Here is a 22,838-nt window from a genome sequence, read left to right on the forward strand (position 1 = left end):
AGTTTGGCAAGATATTAGAATTTATTAGTCCATTCTTCAACAATATATATCAACTTTCTCTTTACCATCAACTACTTCCCATTTCCCCTCACAATATTTTCTTGCTCGAATTCCCTTTCCATTCTCTACTCTTGCAAGCACTTGCAGGCTTTCTTCCACTAGTCTCTGCAGTTTTCCATCACTATCAAAGCAACCACTCTTAAAATATTCTTGTCCACCCTTGCTTATGCCCATGATACTGCATATAGCTCTAATTCTGCCTTAATTGCTCTTTTTATCCTGCAATACCCCTTTCCCATTTTATCCTTGTTCAAGGGAACAGTTATGCTTTTCACACGTTTCTCAAACACTTATCTTTCGTTCATACAAACCTTGCACCCCTGAGTAACCATATTAGTCACTCTTCCTCCGTAGTAGAGCTGAATTTCAGAAAAAAAAAAACACTCGGTACCTTTCCATTCTGTGACTGGATTGCCTACATGGCGTCATCGCATCTGCCAGTTTCTTCTCTGCTACAGAGCTACAGAAGGTGCCATCTCTGTGAAACCTTCTGAAATAGCAGGACAAATGAGTAAGCAGCAATTGAAGCCATGAAATACGAATCGCTCTGATTACAGTTAGAGAGAACTGACCAGATAAAACGTGAGGATTTGGACACCACCTGTTACCAGGAAGGCGCCTGGATTGCGTCGTATCGTGGCTTCCCTGATTTAGCAAGTTCCCTCATCCCACAAGGCACTTCTGATGTTGTCAGAACAATCAGCCTGCTATCATCTCTCCCACTTCAATGATAAACCAGCTAGCGAAGTGTAAATACAGGAATTAACGAGATATGGCTGATTGTTGTTGATCTCCAGTGCTTGACAGCTCAGTACTTGAATAAGCACCAGATAGCAAAGAGTCTGGTCACTAGCTAGACTGATCACGAGTCTAAAAAAATGGAGAATATCGTTGTTGTGCACATAACATATATATATATATATATATATATATATATATATATATATATATATATATATATATATATATATATATAGACATAGATGCTCGTTTCGTCTTGAGACAGGATTATGCACCTACCACACCTGGGTATTTCCTAGACTAATAGATCGGTGTCAACTTCAAAATTATTTGTATCTCTTTCGCTCTCGACCCGGACGATTGAGTCATTGAGTCAGGCGTTTGCTGGAAACTCGTTTTTCCCAAAATCTCCAAAACTACGTTCACCAATTATCTTCTTTCCTCGATTCGACGGTCTTTTGTGCTTTCTCAATCCCTCGGCATCCTACTCGATGATTCATTCCATTTCTCAGATGTAAAAACACGACGTAGAACCACGTCGACAAATATACTTTATATGTTTGAGTCTCACTTGTTATACTCCTGACCATCTCGAAGTTTGCCTCAGGCGTTGCCGAGTTGCAGGACAAATGCAGTTTAACATTCTTAACTAATCGTTTCGTCCGCAACCTTTTGCTGTTGTTGTATCATTAAAAATGATACGACTCTGTTCGAAATGCTTCCTATTTCACGCATTTCTTCTTCTTCTTCTTCTTCTTCTTCTTCTTCTTCTTCTTCTTCTTCTTCTTCTTCTTCTTCTTCTTCTTCTCGGTTTCGTCGCAAGGGCTCAGGAAGCATTCCATTGCACCTTTGTTCGGTAGTTTGTGATGTTTTGTTTTCAGAGAAAACAAAACATCATAAACTACTGGTGGGCAAACGCATCGTCTAAAATTAATGCCGAAATTTCAGATTCCCTTCGGCCGTGAGATATGTGCCCAAAGAATGCCCCAAGACACGAATTGAATTCATGGGCAGACACTGTTGTCCCTCAATATCCCAAGGTCAGAGAATAAAGGAGAAACTGAGTTGCCTGAAGCTAAATTGATTAAGTCTGAGGTTCGTCACGAATCCAGTGCCATAGTCGTGAGATTCTTACTCGAAATCAGTCTTATCGACTCAACAAAATCGAGGATTGGAAAAATCGATAAAAATACGTCATTATCGGTGCTGATGCCACAAGCAGAGTAAATATTTTACAGAAGCGAATTTCCTTAAGTTTACAGCATAAAAATGAATTGATAACAGACTCGATATCTATAAGTCTTGCCCCGTAGGGGAGTAGTCCCGTCAGTGTACCTCATGCGGTGTACTGTAGGCATGACTAAAGGTTCTTTGCGGCGTCCCTTCGGCCCCTAGCTGCAACCCCTCTCATTCATTTTACTGTACCTCCGTTCGTATTATCTTTCTTTCATCTCGCTATCCACCTTCTCTTAACAAATATTTCATAGTGCAACTGCGAGGTTTTCCTGCACCTTTCAGACTTACCTACCTTCAGTTTCCTTTCCAGCGCTGAATGACCTCATAGGTCCCAGTGCTTGGCCTGTGGCCTAAACTCTTATATTCAGTTCCATTCTATAAGTCTTCATACTGTGATGTTCAAGTTTCTGGAAATGACCAGATCACAAAAACAAAGTTTCATGAAGCATATGAAATATATTTCCAGATTTTGTTCCTCGCTGGGTGAGCGGGTTCCGTCCTCAACTACCACTGTGTTGGTCGCGAGTTCGAATCTCCGACCGGCCAGTGAAGAACAAGAGGAATTTGTTTCTGCTATAATGTGGTTCGGATCCCACAATAAGCTGTAGGTCCTGTTGCTATGTTACCCTACAGGCGTAGCCTAGGGTATGCCTAAGATGCCCAGGGTAGTCCGAGTTAATGGGGTATTTTACGAAAATTTTATTAGTCATTCCATTAACCTACCACGAGCGATAACCTCGATTACCTTTAATCTAGATTGTTTTTATTTACGTGTAAATAGGCCTGAGCTTTGTTTACGTACTGTTTTCTGAATGAAATCGTAGTAGTAGTAATAGCTGTCAAATTGTAGTAGTAGTAATGTTACTGGTAATATGGATATTACCTTTGTAACGGCTCCCCCGCTCCTTTTATTCCCGCGCCCTATTATTCCATTTTACCATTTCATAATATAAATATTCAGTTTTTTATATTCTTTTCCAAGCCTATATGTCGTAATTTATTAACATTTTGATTTACTGTATTTAATTCGCTCAGTGTTGCTTAGATTCATGTTTAACTCCTTCATATAGAATGGTGTTTAATGTGCTTAATCACTTGTGTTAGCTTATAGTGCAGCCTAAGCGTATTTATATTGAGAGTAACCTTCAGATTAATTCATTTATTCTTTATGTCTCTGAGTGACTCACAACGCCCCTTATTTCAGATCTTAAGGCGCAGTATGGTGAGTACTTTGGTGCTTTCTGTATTGCTTTATAAACTGACTTTTATTTATTTACTTATTTTAGGTGCGATGTGGGTCTTTTTCATTTATCCTCAGAAGCAATCTTTCGAGTTATTGTAACACCTAGGTAAAATTTTCTGTATTTTACGGTTCTTATTCCCTTTACTTCACCTGCTGAAAAGAAGAATATATATCTAAACTTTAATCTCATTGCTCATTTTACCATTGAAGAAATGAGTAACATTGTTTCAATTGAATTTGACCTTTGACCTTCCTGGGTCAGCCTAAGGCCATATTCTTGTGCCTCGCTGCTCTGTCGAACAGTAATATAGTTGACCTTACCTTTCCATATGAATAAAGATTAAGCATTTGTTAGTGTGTACATTTATACAGGATTTCAGGTTTTCTATTTTGAACGAAAACAAAAAACACAAGAACGTAAATGCCAGTCAAATTATATATCTTTTGAAAAGAAGGGTTGCTATGACTGACTGGAACTGATGAATCACTTCATGAATGACATATATGATTTACAAACTAAGAGGTAAAATAGAGAGACAATACAAAAAATAAACAAATGAACATCACTGCTTTGTGTTTGAGTGTCATTAAGAAAAAGTGTTGGAAGATTATCTGCTAAATCTTGTTGGTAGTTTGTGTGTTAAATTTAAAAGGACCTCGATACCTCTTGATTTCAATAAGCAGGAAAATAAGAATGAGTATTGCGTGGACATTTTAATGTAGCAAAACTTGATTAACTTACGTCCAAAAAAATTCAAGTGCAAATGAAGAAAAAAATTAAGTCTCAGTTTACTATTGGCTGCAAAGTGAAGTAAGTCTTAAAAAATCAATACAACCAAGCTGATTATTTTATTTAACGTCTTATTCTTTTACGCACTAAGGACGGCTGTTAATAACATACATAAAATAATGAAGAAAATATGTATAAATATATATATATATAAATCATCTCGAAGAGGAGGAACGAACGGATAATCAGTCTCTTATTTGTCCCACTTGAAGAGCATTGGAATGGAGAAGAGGCAATCGTAGTTACGTGGGTTCTTCATCCAGACGGTCCAGGTCTTGTCTATGAGGTCAAATATGCCTAAAAATGAAAGTAAATCTCTTTTAAAATCCCTTAAATAATAGATTGATTTGTTAAGCAATCTCCAGGCAGTGTTAAGATGGTATAGGATTTAGTTTTTATGCATTTTGTTTTAAATTAAATATGAAAACTTTCAAGAGCGTCAGTTCTCGAATGTGATTTCCGAGTGACCTTACCGAGTGCAATGGTTTTGACGAAATCAGGCTCGCCTCCTTCCCTGAAGAACGCGTATTCGGTGTCGTGGGTATCTGAGAGAAGGGCCAAGAGGGCCTCCTTGGATTCTGGAGGGGCGCAGACGGCAGCACGCTCGTGACGGTGGTTGCTGCTCTCCATACAGAGGCCTGCGTCCTCAGGGACTTCAAGGCGCAAGTACCTGAAGGAGTGGGGTCATTATCACAGTAGTTAAAGGACTTTAATTAGAGGTGGAGTTCAGCAGGATATTTGTCAGGATAGGAAAGGATGTTTGAACATAAGAGAACAGGGTCATTGGTGCAATAATGATAGTGCAATAAGTGAAATACTGAGCGGGACTTGCCTCTTTCAGTAGCTAGGCCACTGTTACCTAAAATTGGTCCCTATGTGCGAAACCTGGTTAAGAGCTATAAAAAAAAAAAACTTCCCCACAAAATTATGTTCATATGATCTTGGTTCGCAAAACTCTAGGCACCCATCTGTAGGTAAGGGTCCCAGCCACGCCCCCTCTCAGTAGCTACGCCAGTGTTACCAAAATCGGTCTCTTTGTCTCTTGTTATATAAGATATAAAAAGGTACCCCCACAAATATATCTTCACGTGACCTCGGTTCACAAAACTCTGGGGACACATTTGTGGCCAAGGGTCATTCATGTGTTATGGAAGTGGCAAGAGAACAAAATGTAAACCTCTGCATCTTATTTCATTCTGATTATTGAGTAAAATGCACCGTACTGTCTCATGACAATGCCTAGATCTATAACAGCACTGTCAGTTCCCACCCAGACGAGAAAATGAAAAGAAAATCTTCCTCTTCTCCTTACTTGTTTGTGTGAATGAGATGCTCCCTGGGCTGATGGTGAGAATTGATATGGGACTCTCATCACAATCCTCGGCCGGTCCGACTTCCGCATTGTGGAAGAGGTGGTCTCCCTCCTGTCTCATAAAGCTCATGTTGACGCTGAAGCCGTCGGCAGAACCCGTGTTCCTGTCCCTCAGGATCTCTTGGGCGGCCATCATCGTCTCCGCAGACAGGAGGGTGCGGCACAGGAAGTGACGAGCTGGAAGGTGAAAAGTGGCCGTTGAGGATTTTCCAGGAGGAAACTGGAACTAAGCTTTATAGAAGGATTAGGCCTATAGACTGATGTGCTAACTGTCTGTTATATAAGAGCTGTACCACAGCAAACGTAAGGCTTTAATTACTTGGTATGTTTCCACTTATGTGTCTTTCCAGGCAGACAGTAGGCCTTCACTTACTTACCAGGCAGACTGATATATATTCTCTTATGTGACTTTCCAGGCAGACCAATAAGTCTTTATGTATGTGCCTTTCCAGGCAGATTAATCTATGTCTTTACTTACACGTCTTTCCAGGCAGACTCATGTGCGTCTTTACCTACATGTCTTTCCAGGCAGGCTGATATATGCCTTCACTTACATGTATTTCCAGGCAGACCAACATGTCTTTGCTTATGTGCCTTTCCAGGCAGACTGATATATGTCTTTACTTACGCATCTTTCTAGGCAGACTCATGTGTCTTCACATACATGTATTTCCAGGCAGACCAATAACTCTTTTGCTTACGTGTCTTTCCAGGCAGACCAATAAGTCTTTTGCTTACGTGCCTTTCCAGGCAGACCAGTACATCTTTACTTACATGCCTTTCCAGGCAGGCCAATATATCTTCGCTTACTTGCCTTTCCAGGCAAACGGACATACATCTCCACTTACGCGTCTTTCCAGCCAAGACTTTCTGGGGGCTGATGACGTTGATGGAAAAGACGAGGCCATGGTGATTGTACCCCATGCAGAACCCGGGAAGGTGTCCGGCGTAGCAGAGGGCCATGAAGCCCTCGCTCTTGGTGCCGTACCGTCCCTGGGGCGTCTCCTCGTGGATGTGGGCGCTGACGATGTAGGCGTGGTTTAGGGTCTCTGGTAAGGCGTCCTCCGTGTGTCCTAGTAATACCTGGAAGGATGGAAGGATGTCCTTAGGAGTTTTATTGCTAAAATAACTTCGTGGCAAATTGGATCAATGGTAGATTTGGAAGTTTGGCTGCACATACCAGATTATTTTGACCTGTGACCTCTCAGTACGAGATTATTTTGATCTGTGACCTCTCAGTACGAGATTATTTTGACCTGTGACCTCTCAGTACGAGATTATTTTGATCTGTGACCTCTCAGTACGAAATTATTCTGATCTGTGACCTCTTAGTCTGACCTCTATACCTTAACTTTGGCGTCCCTCTGTACATCAGCATTATTAGGCGATTACTTGTGTCAAATGTGGGATCTTTATCGCATATAGTTCAAGAATTATAGCCAAGGCTAAATTCCTATTTAACCTTTGACCTCAGAGTATCATTTTGACCTTGACTTCAGACTGCATATCAGCTTCATTGCTGGATTGTGCACAAGAATTAAGCTTCTATGTTGCATAGTTCAAAGGTATTACCAAGGTTCGTTCCATTACCCCTTTGACCTTCTAGTATGATATGATTTGACCTTGACCTAAACCTCACTAACGGAACGCACTTGCCAAATATGAAATTACTAGCTTGTTTAGTTCAAAGGTTAAGGCTAAGGTTCAATTCCCATCTGACAACTTTTAACATCTCAGTATGATGTTGAGCTTAACCTTGACTTCACTGTAAAAATTCTTCATAAGAAGCTGGTGTGATATATATATATATATATATATATATATATATATATATATATATATATATATATATATATATATATATATATATATACATATATATTATACATACATATATATATGTATATATATATATATTATATATATTTATATATATATCTCATTGAGGCGAAGACCTAATAATTCTTCAGTAGGGCATCAGGCCAGGAAGTCTCTTCCCATAACAACCTTAAATGCCATTCATATGGCTTCCTCTTCCGCCAGTTGACAAAAACGTCGCCCCCAAAAAAAAATACAAAATGATTTAGTCTGCAGTTATTTTAACCTTTCTGCCAAGTCAGAGAAGTAGCCTTCAGTCAAAATCACTTTTATAAGTAGGAAGTGAAAATGGTATTAAAAGAATTTTAAGGGTAAAGTTGAATGATTTCTTGATCAAGTTACGTACGTGTTCATCGTGATTGACACAAACTGACGAACATCCGTTTGTTCCAGTTGACCTCGGTAGTCCGGAGTTCATTGGTACAATTTGGTCCATGTGTAGTAGCATGAGCTGTAAAAGGAAAGATAAAGATAATATAATAACCATGAATTGGCTTTAAGAAATCAAACTAGGCCTATCAACTTTAATTCTTGTGTTCATTCGTCTCTATATTACAGTTTTTCAGTGCGTAGGCCTAAACATTCGCGATTTACGTTACAGAAAGATGAAATCAGGTTCCTGTGTTTCACAGTTATCAACCACCACTTGAGAGAGAGAGAGAGAGAGAGAGAGAGCATTCAACACGCGAGTAAACTCTTCCTCAGCATAATTTAGTTCGCTCGTCTCTGTCCTGTTATTGGCTTATCAAAACAAAATGACCAGATATTGTTACGTCACTGAAAAGCCTCTCTATCTAGCGTTCCTTCTTTCCCATAAACTATTTAATGAAGCAAATATCTTGCATTTCTAATGCTTTGTATGAGGTGGAGTATGTATACGTTTTCCCGTATTTCACAGACTTTCCTGTTATTTATAAATCTGTGCCGCGAAACCATAGTTAGCAATGTCGTTTCTCCCGTGTTCATCATTTTGCACCCAAATTACGTCTCTCTCTCTCTCTCTCTCTCTCTCTCTCTCTCTCTCTCTCTCTCTCTCTCTCTAATGAAACTAAAAGCATTCGCAAAGAACAGTTTGACAGGACAAAAAAAAAAACATGCAATCGAAACTTCTTACAAATAAAAAGTATCTTCATATAAGTAAAAAGTATCTAACTTCATATTTATACCACAAAATATTCCCGAAATTCTCGTGTAATTAAGCACCTATCGACCAACGCATCTGAATTACTCGCTACAAGATCAATGGCTTCATAACATACATAATTCGTATGCAAGTTATCAAAACGTCATTGCTATACTATGTTAACATGGCTCCTCTTCTTCCTCTCGTTTACAGAACTCCAGCGCACAGAGAGGCGAGCTCTTAATTTCCCGATATTGACGACCATCTAGCGAGAGAGAATCGGTTTGAGAGAGAAAGAGAAAATCGGTTTGAGAGAGAGAGAGAGAGAGAGAGAGAGAGAGAGAGAGAGAGAGAGAGAGGGAGAGAGAGAGAGAGAGACGGTTGGTGTGGTGTTGGTTTTGGTGTCGTCCATAACGGAAATTGGAAACTTCATTTACATGTCGCAATCAAGGCGAGAAGCACTAATTAAACGAGATGTTATCTGCCCTTCAAGATGTTATGTTATGTTACATGCCGCGTCTAGATGATAGCAGCAGCCGAAACGTTCTAATTTTCAGTTTTCTGTTTGAAAAAAAAAAGCAACGCGAGGGAAATACAGTATCGAGGTTGCGTATGTTCATCTGTGGCGCTTCGATTCTATAGGGTTAACGTACATGTGTGTATAAAGCATTCTAAAAGGATTAAAACCGTAATGGACATTGATTATATAGTTAATCGTTTTATTTATTCAATCTAAGGTCTCTTTTACGATACAGGCACCTGATGTAATCTTTTATAACGCAGACACGATAGATTCCTTTAGATTACGCTAACCTAGCATTAGGCCTAGAGAATATTCGGGAAAAACAAAAACGAATCGGATTAATTATACCTCTTTCTTCGAGTGCTAAAGTATGAGTTATAAATTTAATTATTAGCAAAGAATGTCTTATTTTCTATTTGTTTTTAATATTGACTCAAGAAAAGACATTAAGTTATGTCTGTCCCTTCAATATATGCAGGAAAATATCAATAAGCCATTCGAATGCTAATATCTCAGATTTGTGAGTCTATGCATTAGATCGACCTATATGTCAATTTTGCATATGAATACTGATGTGAATCATACCCGAAAGCTGACTTTTTCCCTTGACCTGCTTATCAGGAGAGAGAGAGAGAGAGAGAGAGAGAGAGAGAGACTCACATGATGGAATGGTACACGGGCGCCATCTGCCGTTCCTGGAGCTCCTGACGTAGTGAGGATAGTTCTCCTGAAGAGATGCCAGCGTCTGATCGTAGGCAGCGCGCCCTTCGGGAGTCTCGTAGGCGGGCAGGAGACTTTCGTGCAGTTCTTTAAAGGTGTTCAAGAAGTCCTCGATGATCCCGCGGAATGTTCTGCCCTGGAAGAAGAAGAAAGGGAAGCCTTGATCTGTCAGATATTTTACTGGGAGTAAAATCTGTTACAGCAGAAGCTCGATAAACATATTTCCACATTTCAGAAGAGCATTGTTTATGAGGAACCTTCAAAATTACACAAGAAAAATATATACATGCTCCCAAACATTCACACTAGCTTAAAATTTACTTAATTCCACTGCTTTTTAGTATATTTCCTCATAGTGTGGATTGAAGCAATATAGACAAGGAAAGGTCCACCATAAATATGAAAAATTCAAGACACTATAGAATATATTCTTTAAAGCAATAAAATTAGCCTGACACATTCGACTGGGAGTGTTTTATTTGCATGAAGAACTTGCATAAAGTAAGACCTTGGTCAAACGCGCCCAGTCGAAACTAGCACTAGCTCACTTCGCGGATCCATTCTGTGGTTCACCGTCCCACCCACACCAAAACACAAAGAAAAAAATGTCTTACCACGTCGAAGCCAACTTCGTAGTACGTGCCCTTCGTGTAGAGCACTGGCAGGGCATTCCTGCGTCCAATATCGGCTGGAACTGAAGGCATCTTGGCCGAAGTTAAGCGAGTGTTCGAAAGATAAAATCCGGGAGAGGAATCACGCCCTCGACGGCTGTAGACTCTTGAGGTGAGTTTCTTTGGGCAAGTAAGAGTAGGTAGGCCTTCCTGAGGAATTACTCGGCGTTCATATAGGAGAGGACGAGGTCAGGAAGGGCCTTTAGGAAGTAGGGAGGTCGACGAGAGAGAGAGAAACGAAGGCGCGTAAAATCTGTTGCTATTTTCCGAGTGTCAGTTTGTCCTAGTGATCCTGAAACATGGAGGGAGGCAGACATTAGAACCGAGCTTGGTTTTCATATAGTTCTGCTCTTTGGATTTACGGTTATCAGCAAGTGTCTGTCTATACTGAGAATCTTTTCCTGACCCTTACCATCAGAAAAACAGATTTATAAGAAAAGATACAAAGACGAATACTAACAATAATTATTGTCCGCCACACAACTGTCCACGTGTGTAACATAACACACGTGGACAGTTGGTGTGCGGACAATAATTATTGTTAGTATTCGTCTTTGTATCTTTTCTTATAAATCTGTTTTTCTGATGGTAAGGGTCAGGAAAAGATTCTCAGTATAGACAGACACTTGCTGATAACCGTAAGTCATTCCTCTGGGAATATATATACTGTGTATATATATATATATATGTGTGTGTGTGTTGTGTGTAGCCGTGAGTGTGCGGAAATAAGAGAAATGAGTAGTGTGAGTGAGTAAAAAAGCCACAATAATGTAACTGATAAACTGTATTTTTTCAAGATACAAAAAAAAATACAAAAAATAGTTTATCAGTTACATTGTTGCGGCTCTTTACTCATTATTTTCGATCACAATATAGTGATGCACCACAAGTAATGTTAGTGTTCGAGCATACAGAAATGAACAAATGTTTATAAATATATATATATATATATATATATATATATATATATATATATATATATATATATATATATATATATATATATATATATATATATATATATATATATATATAATATATATATATATAATGGTAAATTTACAGTTTCGGTCAAATTCACATTTCCGATATAAAATTACATTTTCCCTAGCTTAAATAGTGTACTTTCAACGAATCTGACCTTTATTTCTTCCGCAAATGATTAGATTTTGAGATACATGGCGGCCATGGGTACCGCTCTCAGTTTCGGGTGGTGCAACGCCGCTTCGCGGCTTATGCACATTTTAAATGATTGTTGCAAGCTCGTATGTTCTGGCAAGCGGTAATATTGCGCTGCGCGCGCTTGCCACAGGGGTTACAGGGAACGAAATTTTACCCCTAACGTCTAGTTACAGTTTCGGTGAAATTCACGGCCAAAACTGCAATGTTACCCTTTCTGTTAACCACTTCACTTACCTTAAATAGATGGTAGTACTAAATTTTCACGAAGAAAGGTATTCACAACCTGTGGAGTTCCATTGTAATGTCCATGGAAACGACCAATAGCCTTAAAGTAAGACAGAGAACACCCACTGCAGACGTGCACGACGGAATCCATGGCAGTCAACTGAAGCGCACTTTTGTAGAAAGCCGGCTTATTCCAAAATCGCAGTTAATTGGATATTCTTGAAACAAAGCAACCAATCAGGTTTCAGCATTTGTACCGTACTTATAATTCATAACGAAAAACAAAAGACGATTAGGCATTTTTACCCACAATACATTGACAAAAAACAAAAACGCCTCAGCAGAAAAACTGACATGGCAGCATAAACGCATCCTTGCGATAACAACAAGGCACAATATTCATCGGCAAATATCTCCGTAACTCTTAATTTGCGGAAGATGCGAGTAAGTATTTCGTATGAATCATGACAAAAATATATGATAGCAAGTAAAAAATATTAGATATCCGAATTTGACCGAAACTGTAATAATACCTATATAATATATATATATATATATATATATATATATATATATATATATATATATATATATATATATATATATATATATATATATACATATATATATACATATATATATATATATATATATATATATATATACATAATATATATATACATAATATATATATACATAATATATATATACATAATATATATATACATAATATATATATATATATATATATATATATATATATATATATATATATATATATATATATATATATATATATATATATGATCCTCATCAAGAACAGCCCAACAAGAGCTATGTCTCAACATGTTTACTCCACTGGGACGTTTCGGCTCGAACACACTAAGCCACTATCGACCTAAAATAAGAAGCAAAACATAAAACTTTATACTAGTAAAATACAAATCAAAGAAAGGTCACACTCGAGAATATTTTTGATAAACTACGCTACCATAAAAAAACCACACTACTCAGAAAAGAAAACATAGCGACTTAAAACTAATACAATTCAGTGAGTTACAATAGCCAATAAAACTAAGAAAAAACAAACTCAAGACGAGAAAAAATAAAAAAAAACATCAAAAAAAACACAGGACTAAGAAACATTAAAAAAAGGCAAACACGAAAAGAAAAATCACACAATGGATAAATTAGCCTAATGACTGGAAGGATAAGACTTATTTTACGTGGCTAAGAACCAATTCTTTTCTTCAGACATTGCAAGAATTTTCTAAATAAGAAACTATCAGACTCCCCTTCCATAAGCACTGTTCCACGAAAGAAACTGTATGCCAGTATTCCATACATCCAAGATGACAAATTTAGAAGGAATCTCAAGTCTGCAATTGAAAAACACTTTAATATGTTGCAAGTTATTTTAATTCCAAAAAATCCCCTTACAATAGGATCACTTTTTAAATTTAAAGACAAAATCTGCCCATTATTGCAATCCTCAGTCGTATATAAATATACTTGCCCCAGATGTAATTTGGGGACTTACGTAGGTTCGACTAAGCGATTGCTCAAGGTCAGAGCTGATTCACATAATGGTGTCAGCCATCGTACTGGCTGCAGATTGTCCAATCCCGAATTTTCTAATATCAGAAATCACACAAAAATTTGTAACACCAGCATTAACAATTCTGACTTCTCTGTCTTGGGCCAAACAAGCCGTTTACACGAACTGCTTATCTTAGAGTCATTATTTATTAAGCAGTTAGTGGCCAAGTTGAACAATCACACCACCTCTATACAGTTGTTTCTGGCTTGAGCCGTTTTCCGAATCATAAAGCCTTCAGCCTTTAGTCTAGCAGGTGCTTTTTAAATCTTGTTTTGTTTTAATGTAAGTTTGGTATAATTTGTTGAGACTCTTAAAGTCAAAGTTATATTCCATGTGTTTTTAATCTCTGTTGTTTTCTCTTTTAGCCTTGATGACGTAACTATGTTGTTACGAAACGCGTCGGCATTATATGTATCACCTTTTGATGACCGGCTATCTCCTTGTCACCCTGTCCTTCTGTATATGTATATATATATATATATATATATATATATATATATATATATATATATATATATATATATATATATATATATATATATATCAAATGGGGAGGCGGACATAAAGACTAGTTTTAAAAGTGTCAATTTATTCCCGACGTTTCGTAATGGCTTCATTACATTTTCGAGGGCTGTACAAAATAAATAACATAAATTACAAAAGGCTATAAATTTAAATTAAAAAAATTAGCATTGCACACGATACTCCGCACGCTTCTAGACAAATACTTCTCCTCAAACCTACAATTTACAGTGTTCCTAAATTGAATTTTTATGCTAAATTTCCGTTTTTATTTGATAATACTTCTAGAAAAAGCTTTTTACAACAGATCCAAAGTAAGTTTGGAGCCATTAAGGTCCACCTGATACCTGTCAATCCTCTCACCATCGGGTCTTGGTTTAAGTACAAAGATCGTTTATGCCCTTATATGTCCTCCGGATGTGTGTAATAGCTATACGTGTCCTAAATGTAATTTAGGAACTTACATTGGATCCACCAGGAGGCTTCTGAAGGCACGCATAGACTCTCATCGTGGCGTAAGTCATAGGACAGGCAGTAAAATTACAAACCCAGAGTTTTCGAACGTCAGAAATCGTTCCAGGATGTGTAAAACTTCAATTGAAAATAAGGATTCTTCTGTTTTAGGGCGAGCTTCAAGCAGCCATGAATTGCCCATTTTGGAATCCTTAATGAATAAACGACTCGTCCCCCTTGTTAAACAGCCAGACCTCTGCCGGCACACTGTACCTCTCTTAGTCTTTCGTTTTCAGTCCAGTTTTAACATTGCCACTGAAGAGGTTGGTCCAGATCTGCTTACTTTTTATTATTTTTTTATATTGTATATATATATTTTTTTTAGAGAGATTTTGTTTTGTTTTTTATGTTGTCCTTTTTAATTGTCCCTTCTATTTTTTTTTTAAATTGTAATCCATTGTGCAGTCCTAATTTTTTTTTAAATTTAAATTTATCGCCTTTTTGTAATTTGTTCTTTATTTTGTACAGCCCTCGAAAATGTAATGAAGCCGTTAACGAAACGTCGGGAATAAATTGGCCCCTTTTAAACAAGTCTTTATGTCCGCCTCCCCAATGATATATATCTGGTTGTGGCCACCGCTGTTTGATATATATATATATATATATATATATATATATATATATATATATATATATATATATATATATATATATACTCACTGATAAAGACAGACAGCAAAAACAGACAGACGTTAACAAAAAACTATGTATAACAGATGCCGAGTTTAACCGTTCGTCGCCGGCGACTAAAAGTGTTTACCCGCACTGCGCTGGGCAAAAAGATGAACTAATTTAGATCTTGACCTCGCCCGGTGACCTCTCGCACACCATAACGTTAACTCGATAACAGCCATCGAACGAACTGCATAGACAATTAAACGTGAAACATTAATGGAAAAGGGAAGCCTATCTGGACGAAGATAGGGAAAATTATACCAGATTTAGGCATCGAACCCATACCCATATATATGAAGGCTCTGGAAGCGGAGTCGGTTAGAAAAAGGCATCAGGGCAGGGAGTGTGCGAGATGTGTGGAGAGGTGACTGTGAAAACCCAGACTTGTGAACTTATAAAATTTCTGAATGCCCACAGTACAAGTGAAATTCTAAGTCCACGAATTTGACGATGTGCCTTTTAAAATAAAGACTCGATCATTGCTACCCATTGAAAGGTGGAAAAGTTATACAGTTTAAAGACTAAATAAATGTAATTAAGGGGAAACGTAAATTTCATTCAACCAACATTAACAAAAGAAGAACTTATGAAATACTGAAAGATAGCCGACATCTGAGCACGATAAGTGAAGTTCCAGCATAGTTAAACATCGACCACTTGTCTTGCTATTGCTCAGAGCTAAATACTTGTAGCAGAAGGGAACACACCCCTGAGTATTCTTTCAAAATAAAAAAAAAAAGATAGTAAAAGTGACCAAAAAATTATTCTGGGGGATCCCTGGAAAACAGGAAAAGAATTTTTCCCGTACGTGGGCCTTTCATGTCCTGGTAACAAAAGCCACGCATCGCAAGACGTGCAAATTCGTAGTCATCTTTAGGCCTCATCAATTCTCAGGAGTGATACATGAGCAACTGCTCCTGGCTCCATCTATCAATCTATCTATCTATTTACGCATCAGTCTCTCTTGGAGGATGAAAAGTCCCATGAGTGAACAAAAACGTGTCTTGGGTTTAAAGTAAGACACCGAAAGCTTTTGTTCGTAGTCCAACGTGGAGAATATTATCTTGGGCAGCCTTTAGTAGGTCAAGGGACTGTTGCTAATGGAATTCATCGACTGCATAAACGTAAACACTGAACCGCTGTAAAAAGAAAAATGATCTGAAGTCAAATATGCCGCTTCACGTTGAAGTAAAATAAATTCGAAACCCCCCCCCCAGGGTGATTTTAAAGAGAAACGAAATATGACCTGAATGCAAGTGTTGCTTGTCAGGTCCGAGACGATCAGCAATCTCGCGAACTTATTCGAGATGAACAGCCCTTCTTCAATTACTAACTGGTGTTTATGAGTACGCTTCGAAAGGGAGAAATCCCGAAGATAATCAGATGTTTTCTAGAAGTTTATTTAATGTCTTGGAAGTTTCAAGCAAGCGAAAAGCGACTGGAGAACGGAAGGCAGTCTTACAAGCAAATTCAGCAGTACTTACCTAGTCAGTTAGGAGCGGAGCGAAGGAGGATCCAAGTTAGAATGCGGGCCCGGTATTAACCCAGCCTCGCTTACCTGTCTCACGGTGAGAGAGAGAGAGAGAGAGAGAGAGAGAGGGGGGGAGAGAGAGAGAGAGGGGGAGAGAGAGAGAGAGGGGAGAGAGAGAGAGGGAGGGGAGGGAGAAGAGAGAGGGAGATGGGTAATTGGTTTACACAAACTTCATCTTCAAATAACACGTCCATATTTGCTTCTGAAGCGACCCAGTTAAATGTAAGTGACACCTTTAAAGAAGTGAGTGTAGGTCACAATTATAGACCAGTTTTTATATTTTCGGGATCTTGGGAGAAATTTATTGGTTTTATAGACGGCGAGAGAGAGAGAGAGAGAGAAAGAGAGAGAGATAAGAAAGCTGAATTAGTTACTGATAGGTGGTGCTGTATCAGTGCAACGCATATGCACGATGTTGGAAATTGCGCACGTCCTCCGGGAGAGAGAGAGAGAGAGTTAAGTAGTACAATAAGCAAAATTTACGTACCCAGTGACATGAGTACGTCAGTTTATCAGAGGATGTCCCCTGGAGATGATAAATAATCTCCTTGTGTACATTCTTAAACAGTTTGGCAAGATATTAGAATTTATTAGTCCATTCTTCAACAATATATATCAACTTTCTCTTTACCATCAACTACTTCCCATTTCCCCTCACAATATTTTCTTGCTCGAATTCCCTTTCCATTCTCTACTCTTGCAAGCACTTGCAGGCTTTCTTCCACTAGTCTCTGCAGTTTTCCATCACTATCAAAGCAACCACTCTTAAAATATTCTTGTCCACCCTTGCTTATGCCCATGATACTGCATATAGCTCTAATTCTGCCTTAATTGCTCTTTTTATCCTGCAATACCCCTTTCCCATTTTATCCTTGTTCAAGGGAACAGTTATGCTTTTCACACGTTTCTCAAACACTTATCTTTCGTTCATACAAACCTTGCACCCCTGAGTAACCATATTAGTCACTCTTCCTCCGTGGTAGAGCTGAATTTCAGAAAAAAAAAAAACACTCGGTACCTTTCCATTCTGTGACTGGATTGCCTACATGGCGTCATCGCATCTGCCAGTTTCTTCTCTGCTACAGAGCTACAGAAGGTGCCATCTCTGTGAAACCTTCTGAAATAGCAGGACAAATGAGTAAGCAGCAATTGAAGCCATGAAATACGAATCGCTCTGATTACAGTTAGAGAGAACTGACCAGATAAAACGTGAGGATTTGGACACCACCTGTTACCAGGAAGGCGCCTGGATTGCGTCGTATCGTGGCTTCCCTGATTTAGCAAGTTCCCTCATCCCACAAGGCACTTCTGATGTTGTCAGAACAATCAGCCTGCTATCATCTCTCCCACTTCAATGATAAACCAGCTAGCGAAGTGTAAATACAGGAATTAACGAGATATGGCTGATTGTTGTTGATCTCCAGTGCTTGACAGCTCAGTACTTGAATAGGCACCAGATAGCAAAGAGTCTGGTCACTAGCTAGACTGATCACGAGTCTAAAAAAATGGAGAATATCGTTGTTGTGCACATAACATATATATATATATATATATATATATATATATATATATATATATATATATATATATATATATATATATATAGACATAGATGCTCGTTTCGTCTTGAGACAGGATTATGCACCTACCACACCTGGGTATTTCCTAGACTAATAGATCGGTGTCAACTTCAAAATTATTTGTATCTCTTTCGCTCTCGACCCGGACGATTGAGTCATTGAGTCAGGCGTTTGCTGGAAACTCGTTTTTCCCAAAATCTCCAAAACTACGTTCACCAATTATCTTCTTTCCTCGATTCGACGGTCTTTTGTGCTTTCTCAATCCTCGGCATCCTACTCGATGATTCATTCCATTTCTCAGATGTAAAAACACGACGTAGAACCACGTCGACAAATATACTTTATATGTTTGAGTCTCACTTGTTATACTCCTGACCATCTCGAAGTTTGCCTCAGGCGTTGCCGAGTTGCAGGACAAATGCAGTTTAACATTCTTAACTAATCGTTTCGTCCGCAACCTTTTGCTGTTGTTGTATCATTAAAAATGATACGACTCTGTTCGAAATGCTTCCTATTTCACGCATTTCTTCTTCTTCTTCTTCTTCTTCTTCTTCTTCTTCTTCTTCTTCTTCTTCTTCTTCTTCTTCTTCTCGGTTTCGTCGCAAGGGCTCAGGAAGCATTCCATTGCACCTTTGTTCGGTAGTTTGTGATGTTTTGTTTTCAGAGAAAACAAAACATCATAAACTACTGGTGGACAAACGCATCGTCTAAAATTAATGCCGAAATTTCAGATTCCCTTCGGCCGTGAGATATGTGCCCAAAGAATGCCCCAAGACACGAATTGAATTCATGGGCAGACACTGTTGTCCCTCAATATCCCAAGGTCAGAGAATAAAGGAGAAACGGAGCTGCCTGAAGCTAAATTGATTAAGTCTGAGGTTCGTCACGAATCCAGTGCCATAGTCGTGAGATTCTTGCTCGAAATCAGTCTTATCGACTCAACAAAATCGAGGATTGTAAAAATCGATAAAAATGCGTCATTATCGGTGCTGATGCCACAAGCAGAGTAAATATTTTACAGAAGAGAATTTCCTTAAGTTTACAGCATAAAAATGAATTGATAACAGACTCGATATCTATAAGTCTTGCCCCGTAGGGGAGTAGTCCCGTCAGTGTACCTCATGCGGTGTACTGTAGGCATGACTAAAGGTTCTTTGCGGCGTCCCTTCGGCCCCTAGCTGCAACCCCCTCTCATTCATTTTACTGTACCTCCGTTCGTATTATCTTTCTTTCATCTCGCTATCCACCTTCTCTTAACAAATATTTCATAGTGCAACTGCGAGGTTTTCCTGCACCTTTCAGACTTACCTACCTTCAGTTTCCTTTCCAGCGCTGAATGACCTCATAGGTCCCAGTGCTTGGCCTGTGGCCTAAACTCTTATATTCAGTTCCATTCTATAAGTCTTCATACTGTGATGTTCAAGTTTCTGGAAATGACCAGATCACAAAAAACAAAGTTTCATGAAGCATATGAAATATATTTCCAGATTTTGTTCCTCGCTGGGTGAGCGGGTTCCGTCCTCAACTACCACTGTGTTGGTCGCGAGTTCGAATCTCCGACCGGCCAGTGAAGAACAAGAGGAATTTGTTTCTGCTATAATGTGGTTCGGATCCCACAATAAGCTGTAGGTCCTGTTGCTATGTAACCAATTGGTTCTTAGCCACGTAAAAATAAATCTAATCCGTCGGGCCAGCCCTAGGAGAGCTGTTAATCAGCTCAGTGGTCTGGTTAAACTAAGATATAATTAACTTATCAAGATTCAAGTCAGGTCTGCAGTTTGTGTCAGGAGACGCATACTTATGTGGACCCAGGGGTGTGCTTCGTGTTAAGACAATTCAAGGTTTTGACAAAAACACCGTAGAATATCTTCTTAGGTGCTGATGAAATCGAGTTATGGAATATGTGTCAGAAAGATTAAAACATACTTTCAAGGGCTGTAATTTTACCTTTGCAATCGAGACTTTCATTTAAAAGTTCACTGAAACTAGGCTGTCAAATACGCAGACAGCGTTACGTACAGTTACACATCACGTAAATTGACCTCGGGGAAATTGGTGAGGCTTCAGTACCTTACGTAGGAAACGCTACTTAAAAATAACTATGGTATGTGTTCCTACGACCGTCAGCGTTAGACGTAAACACACTCTCTCTCTCTCTCTCTCTCTCTCTCTCTCTCTCTCTCTCTCTCTCTCTCTCTCTCTCTCTCTCTCTCTCTCTCTGGTCCTAGAAAGACATTCTGAATTTTTCTGGTCACTTTTCCTAAAATTTTAAAAGTAGCTTTTGATGAACGCTGTCATGTAGCAAAAAACGACTCCGCAGAATCTTTTTTTTATCGACAGCGCACAAAATGGTTTTGGCATAGGCCCACAATAAGTGATGGCAACGTGGATTGCCTTCGGTTTATGCAGTTTCTGCAAAATTTAAGAATACCCAGAGTTGACTAAACTTCCCGAGACTTCCAGCGAATTTTGCTGAGTCTGTGACAGGCTAAATTTAGTTAAAAAAAAAAAAAAAAAACACTTTCAGTTTGTTTTTGGAGGGTACAGGAAGGTCGACATGTCTAACCAATTTCGAACTGGTTAGGCTTTACGTATTTAGAAGTAAAAAGTTGCCACAAGTTTCTTTTCGAATTTATTCCCATATCAAATCCATCACTGCAAATTTTAGACATTTTTGCTAACAAGACTGCACAATAATTACGGAGGGAATCGGAATAGCGTATCCAAGAGCGTCGCTTTATGTAAATGAGGAGCGGATCAGCTTAGGGGTCTCCCGCCGGAGTTCCGGGCTTTTTTTTGGGAGGGAGGGGTTCTTCCTCCTCCCCCCCCTCCTCGGCTGCTTTTGTAGGCTTCTGTTCAGAGACCCTCTCAGCCTAGCTAAGCTTTTTGCGTATTCTTGGGATGATTAGCGATCAAGGTGTCTCTTGCAACCTACTTTATGTACTGTACACGTCTGTGTTTGCGCAGTTTGTGAAGAGTTCAGACGAATCTTTGCATGAATTTTGAGCATGTTTACATCATCTATTTATTACGATAACATTGGTTCTTTCTGCGGCGAACGGCTCTCAATTCTGCTCTTCTTCTATTTAAGTGTTGTTTATAGTTTAGCTCTTAAATAGTTTTATCATTTCATGTGTCTGAGGGTTTTCTCATTAGTACTATACATTGTTTTAATAGGTTCTACAATGTCGTTTACAACTTTCTTTTAGTGATTTTTTTTTAGATATATTGTAAATACGTACTAAATGCACTCTCTCTCTCTCTCTCTCTCTCAAACTTGTTCTCCTCTCTGACCGATGACGTCAGTTACCCTTCATACAGTTTATCCTTCAGGATGAGGAATTCGAAACAAAAAACAAGACACTGTCGAAGCAATAGACACCAAGAGACCTCAGAAAAAAAAAAAAACACACAGCAACGAGAACAATAATGAACAAAGATGATTAGGCTATTCTCATAACGGGGTGGAAGGATATTCTGAAAACGCCACGTTCCAACGGAACCGCGAATAATCTCATTGGCATTACATCAGTACCAGAGCCTTAAAAGGGTACGCTTGCGGACAAAGAAAGCACATGAGAAGGAGAAGACAGAGAGAGAATGAGAGAGAGTGACAAGAGTCCGAGCAGTGCCAAAAAGGAGCTGCTATTAACCTGGTTTTGTTGAAGCTGCATAAGTCCTTTGTAACAAGCTTGACGGAGGTCGCAGGGCTAATACATATTATCAGATTCCTCGCCTGAACAAGCTATACGGCTTCCTCCCCACGTTTCCTTTGCTTTCTCGTCTCTTCTTTTATTTTGCCTTCTTCTTCTTCTTCTTCTTCTTCTTCTTCTTCTTCTTCTTCTTCTTCTTCTTCTTCTTCTTCTTCTTCTTCTTCTTCTTCTTCTTCTTCTTGTCGCCTCATTTTAACATGTTTGTTTTTTATCCGTTATCTGCAAGTTTCCTCTCTCGTTATTTCTTTTGTAAACCAAAATGCTTTATCATCCTGTCGTCACTATTAAGCTGTATTTTCTTTTGGCATTAAACAGTTAAATAAGGGAAAATGTTTGCATAACGTGATACACCAGTACAACTAGACCGATATACACTTCTTCTTCTTGAGGGTATTTGGCTGACTCTTCCGTAGATGCATGAGTTTCATTTCTGCAGTGTTCGAAACAAAAGAAGGTAGCCTGAGACTTCATCCTCCCTATACTACGCTCCTGAGTTTCACTTCTAAAAATGTAACATATACTGCTCATGTTACTTTCCCAAAACTTGAAATTAGAGCCAATTTAGCATGATTACAAATGTCCTGGTTCTCACAGGTTATGCTCCTGATAAACTTGACAAACAAGTCAAACCAAACGAACCTGATAAAGTTTGTGATTCTTTGACCGGAATGAACACAAAAGCATAATGTTCCTGTTCAGTTGCAATACTTAAGACCAGCATTGCAGTGCCATTTAGCCTGTCAGCCATACTTGAAAAAGTCATTCATTTCCTTATGACAAGAAGAGAGAGAGACAGCTCTTTTATAATGGGTTATTGGTTGATTATCATTTATATGGCTTCAACGCTACTGTGGTTTCGTGAACTACTATTACTGAGATATATGTTAAATTTTCAATGCCCTCTCACACCATCTCTGCTCCAAAGCTTTAAGATAATTGT

At 38.7% G+C, this 22,838-nt stretch overlaps 2 protein-coding genes across 2 annotated transcripts; both read right to left on the reverse strand.

The window, feature by feature from the left end:
* Positions 1-1,446: 1,446 nt before the first annotated feature.
* On the reverse strand, positions 1,447-22,277 carry LOC136852173 (cyclic nucleotide-gated channel beta-1-like). The gene is made up of 2 exons (XM_067126616.1): positions 21,937-22,277; positions 1,447-1,626 (listed from the first exon to the last, which is right to left on the reverse strand). The coding sequence occupies exons 1-2, from the start codon at positions 22,087-22,089 to the stop codon at positions 1,447-1,449; spliced, it is 333 nt and encodes a 110-aa protein (XP_066982717.1). The 5' UTR covers positions 22,090-22,277.
* On the reverse strand, positions 3,982-16,638 carry LOC136852352 (beta-alanyl-dopamine/carcinine hydrolase-like). The gene is given in 10 exon segments (XM_067126929.1): positions 3,982-4,367; positions 4,544-4,740; positions 5,383-5,404; positions 5,407-5,619; positions 6,291-6,525; positions 7,667-7,771; positions 9,627-9,669; positions 9,671-9,822; positions 10,301-10,649; positions 16,559-16,638. Coding segments are annotated over 9 exon segments (1,161 nt in total). The 5' UTR covers positions 10,391-10,649; positions 16,559-16,638; the 3' UTR covers positions 3,982-4,263.
* Positions 22,278-22,838: the final 561 nt, after the last annotated feature.

This window comes from Macrobrachium rosenbergii, chromosome 25 (genome assembly GCF_040412425.1).
Source record: "Macrobrachium rosenbergii isolate ZJJX-2024 chromosome 25, ASM4041242v1, whole genome shotgun sequence".
NCBI lineage: Eukaryota > Metazoa > Arthropoda > Malacostraca > Decapoda > Palaemonidae > Macrobrachium > Macrobrachium rosenbergii.

Excerpts from the sequence above, each read along its gene's own strand:
- LOC136852173 (XM_067126616.1), bottom strand. The coding sequence starts at position 22,089 with ATGAGGCGACAAGAAGAAGAAGAAGAAGAAGAAGAAGAAGAAGAAGAA. Across the intron at positions 1,627-21,936 it reads GGAAACGTGGGGAGGAAGCC|CCCTTGCGACGAAACCGAGA; the intron begins GTATAGCTTGTT and ends ATGCTTCCTGAG.